This window comes from Melozone crissalis, unplaced genomic scaffold (genome assembly GCF_028551555.1).
Source record: "Melozone crissalis strain CALT ecotype California unplaced genomic scaffold, PUWL_Pcris_2 ptg000057l_1, whole genome shotgun sequence".
NCBI lineage: Eukaryota > Metazoa > Chordata > Aves > Passeriformes > Passerellidae > Melozone > Melozone crissalis.
Window position 1 is genome coordinate 6092143 of NW_026535835.1, and position 15636 is coordinate 6107778.

General features: G+C 55.1%; 1 protein-coding gene across 1 annotated transcript; it reads left to right on the top strand.

The window, feature by feature from the left end:
* The first annotated feature begins 758 nt into the window (after positions 1–758).
* SSC4D (scavenger receptor cysteine rich family member with 4 domains) lies at positions 759–12918 on the top strand. The gene is made up of 10 exons (XM_054287247.1): positions 759–849; positions 3951–3995; positions 5597–5902; positions 7074–7145; positions 7404–7718; positions 9047–9127; positions 9360–9437; positions 10324–10635; positions 11815–11892; positions 12602–12918. Exons 1-10 carry the CDS (start codon positions 759–761, stop codon positions 12916–12918), a joined length of 1695 nt encoding a protein of 564 aa, XP_054143222.1.
* The last annotated feature ends 2718 nt before the right edge of the window (positions 12919–15636 follow it).

Genomic DNA, 15636 nt, shown 5'->3' on the forward strand with positions numbered 1-15636 from the left:
TTGGATAAGCAATCTCCACATTGCATTCTACTTAGCACAAACACAAGGCACAGCAAGCGATAAGAATTGCGTTTTCCCTTTCTCTGAAGTTCAGAGAATGTGAATCTCAGAAATCTTTGGGAAGAATTGTGCCTTGCTTTTCTCTGTGGAGAGAAAGGTGGCAACAGAGCTGAGCCTGACAGCCCAGCATTGGAGCAGTGTGCGAGAGCATCCTCCCAGTGGTGGGAGCATCCTCACGATGGCAGAGCATCCTCCCAGTGGTGGGAGCATCCTCACGATGGCACTGCTCCCCCAGCCACGCTGCTGCCAGCCCGGCCGCTGGGAGAGCAGGGATGTGGGTCTGGGATCCCAGAGGAGTCCTGGACCAGCACCCATCCCCTTCCCAGAGAGCCTGCGAGTGAGACAGAGCTGGGAATCCACCCCTTGGCAGCGAAGGGGAAATGGGATCTTAAGATACTGAATCTCTTCCTCATTTTCTGTTGACATTCCCTGTTGTTGAGTTTGATCTCCCAGGTGGGGTACAGCCCTTCAGCTTCATCTTGCCACTCAAAAAAAATTTGTTTGTTCTCAATTAATCCAGATTTTCGTGTGTCTTCTGGTCACTGCTCCTGGAAATACTGAGGAGTGACATGTTCACAGGTCCTGCATGGCCCTTGGTGACCACAGGCTCTGCAGGCCACCACCACTAACTCTGCTGTCTGCGTGTTTCAGGGAGGTGTCCTCTGGAAATTCGCCTGCAGGAGGGGCTGACAGCAGCAATGACGCTCGGTCCCTGTCCGGACACCGAGGTGCTGCCTCTCTCCTTGATGCCAGCCACGCTCCTCATCCTCCTCATCCTCAGCCCCACCGGTGAGCTCCTGCCTGGGGTAGTGGGAGGGGGTTTAAGCACCGTGATCCTCTCCATCAGATTTGTGGGCGGATTTTCTCCAGGCACAGGATTATTGTGGTGTCCCCTACAGTGCTGAGTGCGTGAGGGATTGGGAAGCAAGTTCAGCTCTCATGTCCCACCGTGACCTGGCTGTGATGGCAGGCCCAGCATGCAGGACAGGCAGGGGAGTGGGGCAGGTGCTGCCAGCACTGGTGACAGAGCAGTTCTGGGCTCTGGAGCAGGCAGCATCCATGGGGAGATGCTGATGGTCAGGGGATGCTCCTGGAGTTGCTCCCCAGGACCTGTGGGACCAGTCCTGCCAAGGAAAGGGGTGGAACGAGCACCCATCCTGTGACGGCGTTCACAGGGGTCCCAGGATGAGGGAAGAGATGAGGATCTGACTCCATGTTTCAGAAGGCTTGATTTATTATTTTATTATATATATTACATTAAAACTATACTAAAAGAATAGGAGAAAGGATTTCCTTTTCAGAAGGCTGGCTAAGAATAGAATAGCAAAGAATGATAACAAAGGCTCTGGCTCGGGCTCTCTGTCTGAGCCAACAGGGCTGTGATTGGCATTAATTAGAAACATCCAACACAGGCCAATCACAGATGCACCTGTTGTGTTCCACAGCAGCAGATAATCAATGTTTACATTTTGTTCCTGAGGCCTCTGAGCTTCTCAGGAGGAAAAATCCTAAGGAAAGGATTTTTCATAAAAGATGTCCACGACACCCATCCCCTGAGAACAATGGGCTCTGCTCACTCCTGGCAGGCACTGTGCAGCCAGGAATCATTTCAAGAGACCTGGGAAAAGCCATTCCTGCTATAGAAGGTGGGTCCACGTCAGTGCTGTGGCAGCGAGGTGATCCCAGTGTGACTCTATCCATGTCATTACAGTGGGGAATGCATTCCTGCCTCAACAAACCCACCAAGGCACAGCCAGCGGGAAAACTGGGAATTCAGATGTGCTCAGACATCCTAATTGAGTTAAATCGGGTTTTACCTTCCCACCCTCTCCGCTGGTGCTTCCCTTCCCCCTCGGGATGCTGTGGCAGCATCTGTGATCACACTCTGGTGTGGGGACCCTGGTGGCTCTGTCCCTGTCCCCTGCATCGCCTGTCTCTCCTCGTTCTCCTCCTTAATGGGCACAGATTAGTCGCTAACGAAGGGCCATTTGTCCTCCCCTTTGGTGGTTTTGTTTACTGGAGCAGTTTCCCTTTTTCTTCTGGCTTTGTGAAGCTGGATCAGAGAAACATGGAGGGCTCCATCTCTCCTCAAAAAGACAGTTCCTTATTATTGTAGACACACCAGGCATATTCTTTTCAGATCTCTCCTGACTTTGCTGGAGGATGCTCTTAAATGAATATTTCAGAGCTTTGATTTTGACTCAAAGGGAGATGAATATTTATCAATGTCCTTTTTATCCACTGCTTTCTTGGCACTGGAGTGGACTAGGTGTTAAAAATCAATACGAGCCAGGATCAAACACTCTTCCTGGAAACCCACACATCTCCCCACTTTTGGTGAGCTGAATTACCTCTACCCTGTTGTCCAGCCCATGGGGCTGCTCTATCCTTCCCTGTCCTCTCTGCAGCCGTGGTCTCACCTGTTTAATCCCCAATTCTTGCTGGAATCACAGCATCCCTTTCCATGCCTGGGTAGGGCAGGAGCACTGACCATACTGGAGCTCCCTGGCTGCTGATGTTCACCCCAGCATCCCTGCTAAGTCATGGATACAGCCAGACATTTGTCTTATTCTCCTTTCTCTTGGGGTTTCTAGGTCTTTCTTTGACAGCCCTGATTTCTGCCTGACTTAACGGTCTCCCAGGTAACATCCTAGCAAGGAAAAGGGAGGTGGGCTCATGTGCTCCACTGTCCCCCAGGCTCACACTGCTTTTCACAGTGGTGACATCCACCCCCAGAGCAGCAGGGATTGACCTCCACTGTCACTATAGGACACAAAAGAACACACCGCTGTTCTCAAGGTGAATAAAAAGGGAAGTTTATTTTCTGACTTCAACATTTATAGTTTTCCAAAAGTGGCAGCAGATTGGAGGGTGACAGTGCCACCTCTCCAATGACACTGGACAAACCAACAGCCCATCAAATTTCTCCTCCTCCATAAAGGAATGCAAAACAATGAGTTATTTACAGAAAGCCTGTGAGAAAGTTCACTACAAGAATGTCAACGTCAGAAGGCTTGGAAAATCTTAAAAAACCAGGGTGACATTCCACGTCACTGCTGGTGGGCTGAGAGTGAGGCAGGACAGGGCTGGTCTGAGGCAGTGGGAGGAAAAGAGGCCACAGAGGCACCACAGGTGTTGCTCAGCCCTTGGGTGCTGTAATTAGCATGGACGCACCACAGGATCATGGAATGGTTTGGGTTGGAAGCGACCTTAAAATTTATCTCGTTCCATACCCCACATCTCTGACGGTGTTCACAGGGGTTCTTGGATGAGGGAAGAAATGAGGATCTGACTCCATGCTTCAGAAGGCTTGATTTATTATTTTATAATATGTATTACATTAAAACTATACTAAAAGAATAGAAGAAAAGGTTTCATCAGAAGGCTTCCATCAGGAGATGTCCACTGGGTTTCTCAAGCTGGGCAGGGTTGATTTTCCTTGTTCCCATCTCACCACTCAAGTTTTCCATGGGGGTGATGGGGCAGGGGGATGCAGGAGCTGGCCAGGGCTTACAGCAAGGCAGCAATTGGGCCAGGGATGGACAAAATGTCCCCAAGACCTGGCCCAAGACAGGAGTGGCTTCTGCTAGCCACTGGGCTCATTAGGGTCACACATGTCACCTTGTGCTTCACATCCCACCAGAGTCACAGTCAATCATGTGCCTCAGTTTCCCCACCCATAAAGTAGATGAAGTGATGCCCTGGGGAAGGGTGTTCATTTTTTGCCCTACAAACTCCAGGACTTTGCAGGAAAGGGAAGGAGCCAAGGGCTACTGGGTCCTGCCAGTCCCCACCACCATTCCATCCCATCCCATCCCTGCTGCCATCACTCTCCAAGCTGCACCTCCTCCTCCCTGGGAAGAGCTGATCCCTCCTTTTCTCCCTTGCAGGCACCACTCCCTTGCAGTCTGAGCCTGAGATGTTGCCATTCCCAGGTGAGATTCTTCTCTGAAAGTCACTTTTCTCCAGGAAGTTTTGTAGTTGAAAAATGCATTTCTAGGTAAAAGAAGGGATTTGGAGAATTTAAAAAAGGAAATATATTGGTTTGGAACAAAAAGCAGCAAGAAAAAGCTAAACTTCTTTTAGAGAAAGAAAATAAAGATTCTTTAATATCCCTATTCTGCTAATTATCCTGAGAGGAGATTTTTTCTGCCTCCTGCTGAGTCTCTGTCCCTGTGCCATGCACCACACACAAGTAAATAATTCCCTTGATGTGGTGGACCCTGGGTACTTCGATGCCTGCACCCATCACCAGCAGCCTGAGAGATCATCTCCATCCATCCCACCAGCTCTGGAAGCAGTCATTGAGGCTAATAAGAATTTGCTAATTGCATCTTGTCACTTGTCACCTATTTAAGTCAAGATGTGGTGCCACATGTCTGCTTTTTCCTTCACCCTTGGGTTTTTGCCCATTAGCAGAGGAGAGATGATGGGAGCACCAAAGAGCCACAGAATGGTTTGGGTTGGAAGGGACCAACCATCTTAAAAACCATCTCACTCTATGCTGCCATGGGCAGGAACACCTTCCATGACGCCAGGCTGTCCAAAGCACCATCCAGCCTGGCCTTGGTGATGGTGAATCTCGTTCCTGGGCTGAGATGTGCTGTGTCTGCACAGCCACTGCTGCCAGCAGATGGAGGGGAGCCCGTGTCCCACCAGCAGGGCAGCACCAAGCCAACAACTGCCTCGTGTAGGGGGATAGAATACAAGAAAATAAAGATAGTGTAGAAAGTAATCTTATCCCTAAGGAGTTGCAGCTGGGCCAATGATCTAAGATTAGGAGCAGGCCTGACTTTAAGAGGCCACAGCTGTGACCAGTGAGAAGAAGATGCTATAACAGAGTGGGATGGGTGGCTGGGAAGAGAACTGGAGTCAGTTGGCTGCTTTGTGAAGAACAGGGTCAGTGCTCTGAGGAGAAACACCAAGAAGGTGTGAAACTTTTGTGATAAGGTGATGACAGTATAAAACCCCTGCAATAAGATGACAACAGCCTTGTGCCCCAGAGAAGGGGCAGGAGATTGATGTAGAGATTTTCCTGAGAGGTTTTCTCTAAGGAGCAGGAGTTTGATGTAGATTTGCTCCCCATGGCCTGCTGAGGGAGCTCTCTGTTGCCATCCTCCCCAAGGTACGGCACTTCAGCGGGCCCAGCAGGCTGGAGATCCTCATGGTTTTCTCTCAGGAGTTTGGTGTAGATTTGCTCCCCTTGAGGAGGCTGACGGAGGTCTGTGTTGCCCTCCTCCCAGAGATCCGGCTCTCTAGTGGGCCCAGCTGGCTGGAGATCCTCATGGTTTTCTCTAAGGAGTTTGATGCAGATTTGCTCCTCATGAGGAGGTTGCCTGCTGAGGGAGCTCTGTGTGCCCTCCTCCCAGAGATCTAGCTCTCCAACGGGCCCAGCCATCCTCCCAGAGATCCGCCTCTCCAGTGGGCCCAGCTGCTGCCAGGGCCACCTGGAGATCCTCATGGTTTTCTCTAAGGAGTTTGGTGTAGATTTGCTCCCCATGGCCTGCTGAGGGAGATCTCTATGCCCTCCTTCCAGAGATCCGCCTCTCCAACGGGCCCAGCCGCTGCCAGGGCCGCCTGGAGATCCTCTACAACGGCTCCTGGGGCACCGTGTGTGACGACGACTGGGACATGGTGGATGCCAACGTGGTGTGTCGCCAGCTGGGCTGTGGCCATGCCATCACCCTGCCCGCTGCCATGACCTTCGGCCAGGGCACCGGGCCCATCTTCCTGGACAACGTGGACTGCAAGGGCTCGGAGGCGGCCCTGAGCGAGTGCTGGAGCCACGGCTGGGGCATCCACAACTGCTACCACTATGAGGATGTGGCTGTGGTGTGCAATGGTAATGAGGGTGGGTTCCTCGGGGGACAGGAGACCATGGGGTTACTGTGGAGGGCAAGACTTGGGGGCTGCAGTGGGGTTGGTGGAGCCCAAGAGTCTTAGCTCAGAGCCTGACCTGGGTCAGCCAAACATCCTCTGCATTCTCCTCTCACCCATTTCCTCAATCCAGGTCGCCTCCCAGCTCCACAGGCTGGTGCTCCATAAGGTGACCAGCCTGCTTTGTGTTCCTTGTCACTCCCAGATCAGGAACTTTGCATGATCCCCGGGGAAGGAGCACATGCCCACCCACGCTCCTGCCTCTGAGTCAGTTGCTGCCCAACTGCTCTTTCCCCTTTTGACTCTGCCTTGGTGGAGCCCAAGAGTCTTAGAGCCTGATTCGCTGACCTGGGTCAGACAAACATCTTCTGCCTTCTCCTCTCACCCCTCTCCTCAATCCAGGTCACCTCCCAGCTCCATAAGGTGACCAGCCTACTTTGTGTTCCTTGTCACTCCCGGATCAGGGACTTTGCACGATCCCTGGGGAAGGAGCACATGCCCACCCACACTCCTGCCTCTGAGTCAGTTGCTGCCCAACTGCTCTTTCCCCTTTTGACTTGTGTTTCTTTAAACTGCTGAGCTTTTCAGTAGGAGATGTTCCTAAAGGTGAGAAAAGCAGTGGAAAGTGTTTGAACTTGGCAAGCGAAAGTGGAACGGCTCTGTGAGGACCCTTATGTACCCCACACACGTTCCTCCCTCGCTGTGCAAGGTTTGCTCATCAGCCAGGCACCAGTGAGCTGTGAAAGGGAGGCTCTGCAGACCTGGAGCAGCTGTTCTGTGAATCCCCACGTCCTGCAGAAGCAGGGCTTGGAAAAGGAGGGATGGAAAGGCAGGGGGATGTGGGGTTGGTGGTGGGTTGTACTGACAGCAACCAGAGAACAGAGGTTGTGGATTGAGCAGGAAAATAAATCATGTAATTGTTGGAGAGGAGAGGTGGAAGGAGAGAGAAAGGAGGAGGGGAGCTGGGTCTGAGGGCAGAATAAAGGCTGGAGGCATTGGCAGAGAGCTCTGGTGCAGCTGCAAACCCCTCTGTTTTCAGCTGGGTTGGTGCAGACCCTCCTGGAGCAGTGGGTGGGAGGCATCCCTCCATCTCCCAGGTGGAGCAGCAGGTGCCACCTTTCTGCTTCCCTTTGCAGAGTTCTCACCCACGCAAGTCAGCGAAGGACCGACCACCAGGACCCTCACAGCATCAGTACAGGATGGGGAAAGTAAGCTGCTCAGCCTGCAGGGGGACACCCTGTCACCTGCTGTCCCTCTTGAAGCCTCTCTGAGCTGCAGACCCCCAAACCCCATCATTGTGCTGTCCATGGCCACATCCTACCCCAGAAATTCCCAAGCTTCCCAAGCCCCATTGCTCTAAAGCTTCACCCCTTCCCCTCTGTTTCTCACTCATTTCCTTTGCCATCACGGGCACGGTGGCAGTGTGGGGACACCACATCCCTCTCACCTCGTGCTGCCACCCCCAGGTGACGGCAGCATCCGCCTGGTGGCCGGCCCCGACACCTGCCAGGGCCGGGTGGAGATCTTCTACCGCGGCAGCTGGGGCACCGTGTGCGATGACGACTGGGGCCTGAGCGATGCCAGCGTGGTCTGCAAGCAGCTGGGCTGTGGGCAAGCCCTGGATTACAAGAGCAATGCCTACTTTGGCTACGGAACAGGACGGATCCTCCTGGACAACGTCAACTGCGATGGCAGCGAGCCCTTCCTGTCTGCCTGCTACAGCCTGGGCTGGGGCATCCACAACTGCGGCCACCACGAGGATGCTGGGGTCATCTGTGCAGGTACCAGGCAGGGCATCACCCTCAGGGTGGGGAAACACCCAGGGACAGCCTGTTCTCCAAGCAGAAATGGCCTCAGGGAGATGCTGAGATGCCCAAGGCTGGGCTGGGCTCTGTGCTGTGGGAGCATCCTTGCTCCTTATCAACCCTCATCATGGTACTCTGGAGTAGCAACCCCACACCAGGAGCCCAGAGCACGGCCAGGGTGGGGATTTGCAGGGGAAATGCACCTGCCCCTCCTGCCAGGGAAATGCACCTGCAATCCTGCCAGGGAAATGCATCTGCCATCCTGCCAGGGAAATGCACCTGCAATCCTGCCAGGGAAATGCATCTGCCATCCTGCCAGGGAAATGCATCTGCCCCTCCTGCCAGGGAAATGCACCTGCAATCCTGCCAGGGAAATGCATCTGCCATCCTGCCAGGGAAATGCACCTGCCCTTCCTGCCAGGGAAATGCACCTGCAATCCTGCCAGGGAAATGCATCTGCCCCTCCTGCCAGGGAAATGCACCTGCAATCCTGCCAGGGAAATGCATCTGCCCCTCCTGCCAGGGAAATGCACCTGCAATCCTGCCAGGGAAATGCATCTGCCATCCTGCCAGGGAAATGCATCTGCCCCTCCTGCCAGGGAAATGCACCTGCAATCCTGCCAGGGAAATGCATCTGCCCCTCCTGCCAGGGAAATGCACCTGCAATCCTGCCAGGGAAATGCATCTGCCATCCTGCCAGGGAAATGCACCTGCAATCCTGCCAGGGAAACGCACCCGCCCTTCTTGCCAGGGAAATGCACCTGCCCCTCCTGCCGGGGAAATGCACCTGCCAGGGTAATGCACCTGCCCCACCTGCCAGGGAAATGCATCTGCCATCCTGCACTTCCCTCTGCCATTTCCCTGCTCTGCTGGCTGCAAACGAGCTGCCCGTGTCCGGAAGGAGAGAGAGGTTGCCAGGGGCTGGGCACGGCGCCAGGCCCAGCCTGCCTCCCCTTCCCCTCCTGAAATGATGTATTCCTGCCATCCTCCACTGATTACTGTTTATAATCTTAATAATCCCCCTGAATTCCCTCATTATCGTGGCTAATGACGGGAGCAGTGAGTGCCAGTGCTTTTCCTTTCTCGCTGTAAATGGACAAAGGGGATGATGTAGGACAAAAGGGACGATTTTTTCAGGCTGGTCCTTTCCTGCCTAAACATCCCCATCCCCTCTGGCCCCTCCTCGATGGCACCACCACGCCTAGACCTTGCTCAGAAGGGCGGGGGATAATGAGGCATAAATGCTAATGAATCCTGATGATAAATCTCCCAGGTGTCACCTCTGTCCCTCTGTGTCACCACAGGACTGGACACATCCACCATCACATCATTCACCACCTCGCTGGCCCTGGACTCTGAGGAGACCCTCACAGCCACGGCCACAGGTAGGAGGTTGGCAGTCACTCATCTGGGGGGGAAGCTGTGTCCTCTGTGTCCTCTTGTGACCCAGCCTGGCGACCCTGAGGTTCTGCCATGTGTGGGTGACACTCAAGGGGTGACACTGGTGTGGCCAGGGGACAGCCATGGTGCTGATGGTCACTGGTACCAACTGGAACAGGGGCAGTGGGTGCTGGGTCTGGACCTCTCAATGCCCACATGTCCCCACGCTTGTCCCAGCAGTGACAGACAGCAGGGACCAGCCCTCCCAGGCCACTGAGGTGGTCACCACCACGCTCCTGACCATCGAGCAGGAAAGTAAGTGTGCAGCTGCTGCTGGGGCTCCATGTCCATGGGGGAGTCACTCCACATCCCCAGGGCTCCTTCCATGTCCCCAAAGGTCACCCCATGTTCCACGTGCTCAATTCATGCCCCAGGAATTATCTCACATCCCCAGGGTTTACTCCACGCCCATAGGGTGTTCACCCCATGACACTCAAGGGTTCATCCCACATCTCCATGGATTGCTCCATGCTCACAGTGCTGCTTGGGAATTACCCCACGTCCCCAGGGGTTGCCCCATACCCCAGAGACTCACCCCATGCCCACAGGGGATTGCCCCACACTCCCAGGGGGTTGTACCCACATCCCCAGAGGGTTACCCTATACTCCAGAGACTCACCCCATGCCCACAAGAGTTTGCCCCACGTCCCCAGGGGTTATCTCATATCCCAGAGACTCACCCAATGCCCACAGGGGATTGCCCCACATCCCTGGGGCTTGTACCCATGTCCCCAGATGTTACCCCATACCCCAGAGATTGACCCCACACCCACAGGGGTTTGGCCCACATCCCCAAGGGGGTGTACCCATGTCCCCAGGGGTTACCACAAAAACTGGAGGCTCAACCCATGCCCACAGGGATTGCCCCACATCCCCAGGGGGTTGTACCCATACCCCCAGATGTTACCCCATACCCCAGAGACTCACCCTATGCCCACAGGGGATTGCCCCACACTCCCAGGAGGTTGTACCCACATCCTCAGAGGGTTACCCTATACCCCCGAGACTCACCCCATGCCCACAGGGGTTTGCCCCACATACCCAGGGGTTGCCCCAAAAACCAGGGGCTCACCCCACACCCTTGGAGGGTCAGCAGGGGACACCCTGTGTAGCCCTGTTCCCCCCGGGTCATGGCTTGCAGGTGGCGGCTTGCGGCTGGCGAACGGCAACGGGAGCTGCCGCGGGCGGGTGGAGGTGCGGCACGGCGGCACCTGGGGCACCGTGTGCGACGACGACTGGGACTTCCCCGACGCCCAGGTGGTTTGCCGGCAGCTGGGCTGCGGCAGCGCCCTGGCCGCCACCGTGCTGGGCTCCTTCGGCTACGGCAGCGGGCCCGTGCTGCTGGACAACGTGGGCTGCGGCGGCGGCGAGGCGCGCCTGGCCGACTGCTTCCACCTGGGCTGGGGACAGCACAACTGCGGCCACCACGAGGATGCTGGGGTCATCTGCCGAGGTGAGACAGGGGGGAGAGGGTGTCTTGGTTTGGAAAGACAGGAGTCTGCTAAGGAAGGCAGGAGCCTCCACTGAAACGGAGAATGTAAACCTTCCCCACCCCTACTGGACACCAAAACTCCCTCAGACCCCAAAACTCCCTGCTAAGGAAGGCAGGAGCCTCCCCTGAAATGGAAAATGTAAACCCTCCCCTCCGAATTGCTGTAAATTTTAAATTAAGGGGCGCTCAGGCAAAAAAATATGGGAGCAGGAAATAGCAGTTCTTTAATAGGGAAGAAAAATAAAAGGATAAAATAAACAATGCAGTACACCAGAGCAACACTGACAGTGTCAGAACCCAACCTGACACCCTGTGGGTCAGGGTGTTGGCGGCAGTCCCATTGGAATTGTGGCTCAGCCCTCCTGCAGTGTCAGGGGTGGTTCTGCTGGAGCAGGAATCCTGTAGAGAAGGATGGATTCTTCCTCTGAAGATCCAGTGGAAGGAGACGCAGCTGCTGTTCCTCTGGGGAATCCAGTGGAGAAGCCGTGCTGGTGTTCCAGAACCTCCAGATTATATCCATGTAGGAATGCTTGGCTCCTCCCTCTGGGCTCACATCTCCCAATGGGATGCTGTAGCTCTTATCAGCCATGCAGGGACATTCAATGGCTGTTATCAGCAGATGTCCCCTCCCCAGGGAGGTGTGATTGTGGTCACTGAAAGAGAGAGATAAGGCAAACTGCCCACTTGACAAAAGACAACTGGCGTACAGATGGTGATAGAACACATCTTGCCTTGCAATCTGGAACAGAGGGTGACAGGAGGTCTCTGATGAAGCCCAGCTCAGTAGGAAAGTCAATGAGAGAATGGGTGTAGGGAGGATCTCCATGCTCAGGCTGGGTGTGGAAAATGGGGTCCCCAAATGGGGTTGGGGTGAAGAATGAGTACTGGCAATCAGTGCTGTGGTGTGGGTGATGGCTGGAGTGTGGCATCTCCTGTGGTCCCCATTTGTGCAGAGTGGCTGCACATCCCACCCCACATCCCTGCAGCCATCCCACTCCACATCCCTGCAGCCATCCCACAGCACTGCTGGGGGGCACATCCCACCCCACATCCCTGCAGCCATCCCACTCCACTGCTGGGGGGCCATGACCCAACCCTGTCCCTTCAGTCACTTTTCCCACCTCTCCTCCACTGCACCAGGTGCTGATGACACTGATGACCATTTCCAAGAGGCCACTGCTACAACCACCACGTTGGCCCCAACTCGTCCCAAGGAGGGTAAGTACTGGGGTGTCACCTGGGGACACAGTGCCAGCCCTGGGGATGCTCCAAGCTGGTACAGGGTGGAAAAGAAATGGCTCAGGCAGATGCACAAGATCTGGCAGTGCCTGGAGCAGCCCACGATGTCACTACAGGACATGAAAGAACACAAGTGCGCACCGCTGTTCTCAAGGTGAAGAAAAAAAGGGAGTTTATTTTCTGACTCCAACATTTATAGCTCCAAGAGTGACAGTGGATTGGAGGGTAGCAGTGCCACCTCTCCAATGACACTGGACAGACCAACAGTCCATCAAATTTCTCCTCCTCCATAAAGGAATGCAAAACAATGAGTTATTTACACAAAGTGTCTGAGAAAGTTCGCTACAAGAATGTCAACATCAGAAGGCTTGGAAAATCTTAAAAACCCAGGGGGACATCATGGGGAGGGGGAAAAACTGATGACACTGTTAAGTTATGGCTTCTCCTGGTGCCCCCAAAGCTGGTTCAGGCAGAGGTGGTGGACATCAGTGTGGGGAGAGGAGGTGATGGACCAAGGGGGCAGAGGTGGGAACTGTCTATTCCATGATGCTCCAAGGGTCATCCCCCATTCCTGGCTGTGCAAAGGCAGTAGGGGAGCTCTGGGCTGACCCCAGGGCAGGCAGGGAGAGTGGGGCACAGCTCTGGGGTGGGCACAGGCAGGAGCTGCCTCACCCCCTGCCCTCCCCAGGGTCCCTGCGCCTGGTGAACGGCAGCCACCGGTGCGAGGGGCGCGTGGAGCTGTTCTACCTGCACCAGTGGGGCACCGTGTGCGACGACGCCTGGGACCTGCGGGATGCCAAGGTGGTGTGCAGGCAGCTGGGCTGTGGGCATGCCCTGGCAGCCTGGGGTGAGGCTCACTATGGCCAAGGAACCGGCTACATCTTCCTGGACAACCTCAAGTGCAAGGGCCACGAGCCCTCGCTGCTGCGCTGCTCCCACATCCGCTGGGACGTCCACAACTGCGACCACTCCGAGGATGCCGGTGCTGTCTGTGACATCCTATGACCCTCCCACAGGTAAGGGGGGACAGGGAGGCTGCAGGGAGCTGGTGGCAGTGCCACAGAGAGGGGTTGGGCCCTTGGTGCTGGTCTGGATGCACTCCCTTCACTGGATGTTTGGGGTCTGAGAATGGGAGGCTGAAGGAGCACAAGGGGAAATGGAGAAGGCTTTAATTATTTTGCCACATTCTGGAATAGCCTCTAGCTCAGTGCTGTGTGGGGCTCAGGAGCTCTGCTGCCCAGGAGCTGGATGTTTGGGGTCTGAGAATGGGAGGAGTTGCGTGAGGACTGGGTTCTCCTCAGCTGCTGAAATAGTGGCTGAAGCTTCCCCCTACCTCCACCCACCCCCAGACTGCCCCTTGGAAAAACAAAACTGCTTCTGGTGTGAAATCTGGTTGGCTTCAGCCATTTCTTTTAAGAGATGAGGAAAGAAAAATGGATTTTCTGCTGTGAAAATGATGTTAAATTATACTCAGACAATGTAAAAAGGGGGCTGAAATCACACCAGGATGCTCCTGTGGCTCTGCAGTGAGTTACTGTTGTTCTGCAATTTGCTTTGCAAGCCCTCCAGCAATCCCAATAGCAGCTTTTTCTTCCCATTTTGGCATCAGAAATACCAATTCCTCCCCCATTCCCATGCAGCAGAAATGCAGGCGTTGGATCTCACACCATCTGCAATCCTTGTGCCTGTTTCACCTGTTCGTTCTGCAAGCACTGGGGGGTTCAGGAGAGCTCAGATGAGATTTCCCTTCCTGGGGGGCCTCAGCACAGCCAGTCCATGCCCTAAAAACCTCCTGGGGAGTGGGAAAGGATGGGGATACCCTGCAGTCCCCCCATCCTTCTCCATCATGTGCTGGCTTTGGCTGCTCTGTCCCAAAAGCTCCCCGGGCAGGCAGGGAGCTGGCAGACAGGACACAAGCAGATGGAAAACCTTAGGGAAGACCCCAAATCCCTTCCCAGAGCAAAGAAAGGGACCCAGGAGCCTGCAGCTTCCCCTGTGCCCTGCCTTTGGGGTATAAAGGCTGTTTTCCTCCCAGCTCAGGTGGAAACACCCAGCCTGCAGCACCAGTCACCTTCACCACCAAGTGTTTGATTCCTGCTGGGACACTGGGAAAAGGATTTCTGTGTTCTCATGGATGGGGTTCAAGGGTGGGGAAGGGCTCCTGCAGTGGCACAGAGCTCACTCCTCTGTCTGTGCAATTCTGTTGTTGATAAGAGACTGTGCATATTCCTGGGTTGGGTTTTTTTTCGTTTTCCATTTTTTTTTTCTTATATGTGTGTGGGTTTGTTTTTGTGAATACATAAAAGCCCTTTGAAAGTGCTCTGAGAGCTGATTTGTTTTCCTGTCATCCCCTCAAAGCCCTGGGTAAAAGCAAACACCTGGAGAAGAGGAGATGCCCCAAAACTGGAGGAGAGAGCTCAGTTCTTGGTGCCAAAAATTGTCCCAAATCCTTGGCTTAAATTGCTCAGGGGGGCTGAAATGAATTTAATTCCCACCCAGCTGAGAGCTCAGCTTGGACCTTTCCCCACTCCAGCTCTGGGGTACAACCCTGAAGCCCATCAGGCTCAGGGGTTGAGGTTGGATCCAGCTTTGGGTTTGTTCCCAGTGGGATTTGGCAGTCACATGAGCTGTGGGGTGGCCCTGGCCCCATGCTCAGGCTCCTGTTGGCTGCTTCTCGTCCACTTCCCATGGACAGAGCTCTTCCAGCACTCTGATCCCAGTCCAGATCTCCATCAGTGGGGAAACTGAGGCACGGAAGCATCTTTCCAGGCAGGCTGTGGCAGCCCAGCTGGGCAAGGCTTGCTGGGAGAGGGCAGGGAGGTGGTGTGGGAATAAAATCCTCCTTTCCTTGTGCTCCCAGGTCCTGCCCCCTCAGTTCCCACCTCACCTCCTGCCTCCAGGACAGCTGGGGCCGTGCCTGGTCCTGCTGGGAGCAGGAGGGGACAGAGCTGTCCCAGCAGCCCCCAGCCCATCCCACAGCCCACACCAGCTGGGGATGGGTCAGAGGGTGCTGGGGGCTCCTTCAGCTTTGCTGTCCTCTCCCTGTGCCTGTGGGAGATGGGAGTGGGGCCAGGAGCTGCTCTGGAAGCTGCTGCCTCTTGAGGAGGAAGATAAGAAATGCTGGATGGGTTTTCCCTGTTTTTCTTGGGGACTCTGCTTTGAGCTGGCAGAGCTGGGCTGTTTTTTGGTGTTACCCCACACCCTGCTCTTCTTGGCTTTGAGCTGGGAAGAGCAGCTCCTGGTATCCTGGAGTTTCTGCCTTTCACAGCCTGCAATCCGGCAAGCAAAGGGTTTCCAGGCAGGAAAGGCAGCAGCTGCCTCCCTGTCCTCCAGCCTTTCCTCCTGCAGCCAGCCTGGGATGGGCTGAGATCCACAGGGATCCCCCCAGACACTGCACAGCCCAGCTGGGCATCACCTCGCGTTCCTCTGGGAGCGGGCAGTGGCAGGCAGGGGGGGAGCAGGGTACAACAAGGGGATGCCCTGGGGCGAGGAACAGCGGGGTGGAGGGTGCCCTGGCTCTGCAGCAGGGTGCAGCAGCACAGGAAATGCTCAGAGGCTCATTTGCAGCACAGGGGATGCTGTGGAGCAGGGCAGCAGCACAGGGGATGCTCTAGGGCTCAGTACCAGCACAGGGGATGCTGTGGAGCAGGGCAGCAGCACAGGGAATGCTCTGAGGCTCGGTAGCAGCACAGGGGATGTTGTGGAGCCAGGTTGTAGCACAGA

Excerpts from the sequence above, each read along its gene's own strand:
- SSC4D (XM_054287247.1), top strand. The coding sequence starts at position 759 with ATGACGCTCGGTCCCTGTCCGGACACCGAGGTGCTGCCTCTCTCCTTG. Across the intron at positions 9,128-9,359 it reads CCTCACAGCCACGGCCACAG|CAGTGACAGACAGCAGGGAC; the intron begins GTAGGAGGTTGG and ends CGCTTGTCCCAG. Across the intron at positions 10,636-11,814 it reads TGCTGGGGTCATCTGCCGAG|GTGCTGATGACACTGATGAC; the intron begins GTGAGACAGGGG and ends CCACTGCACCAG.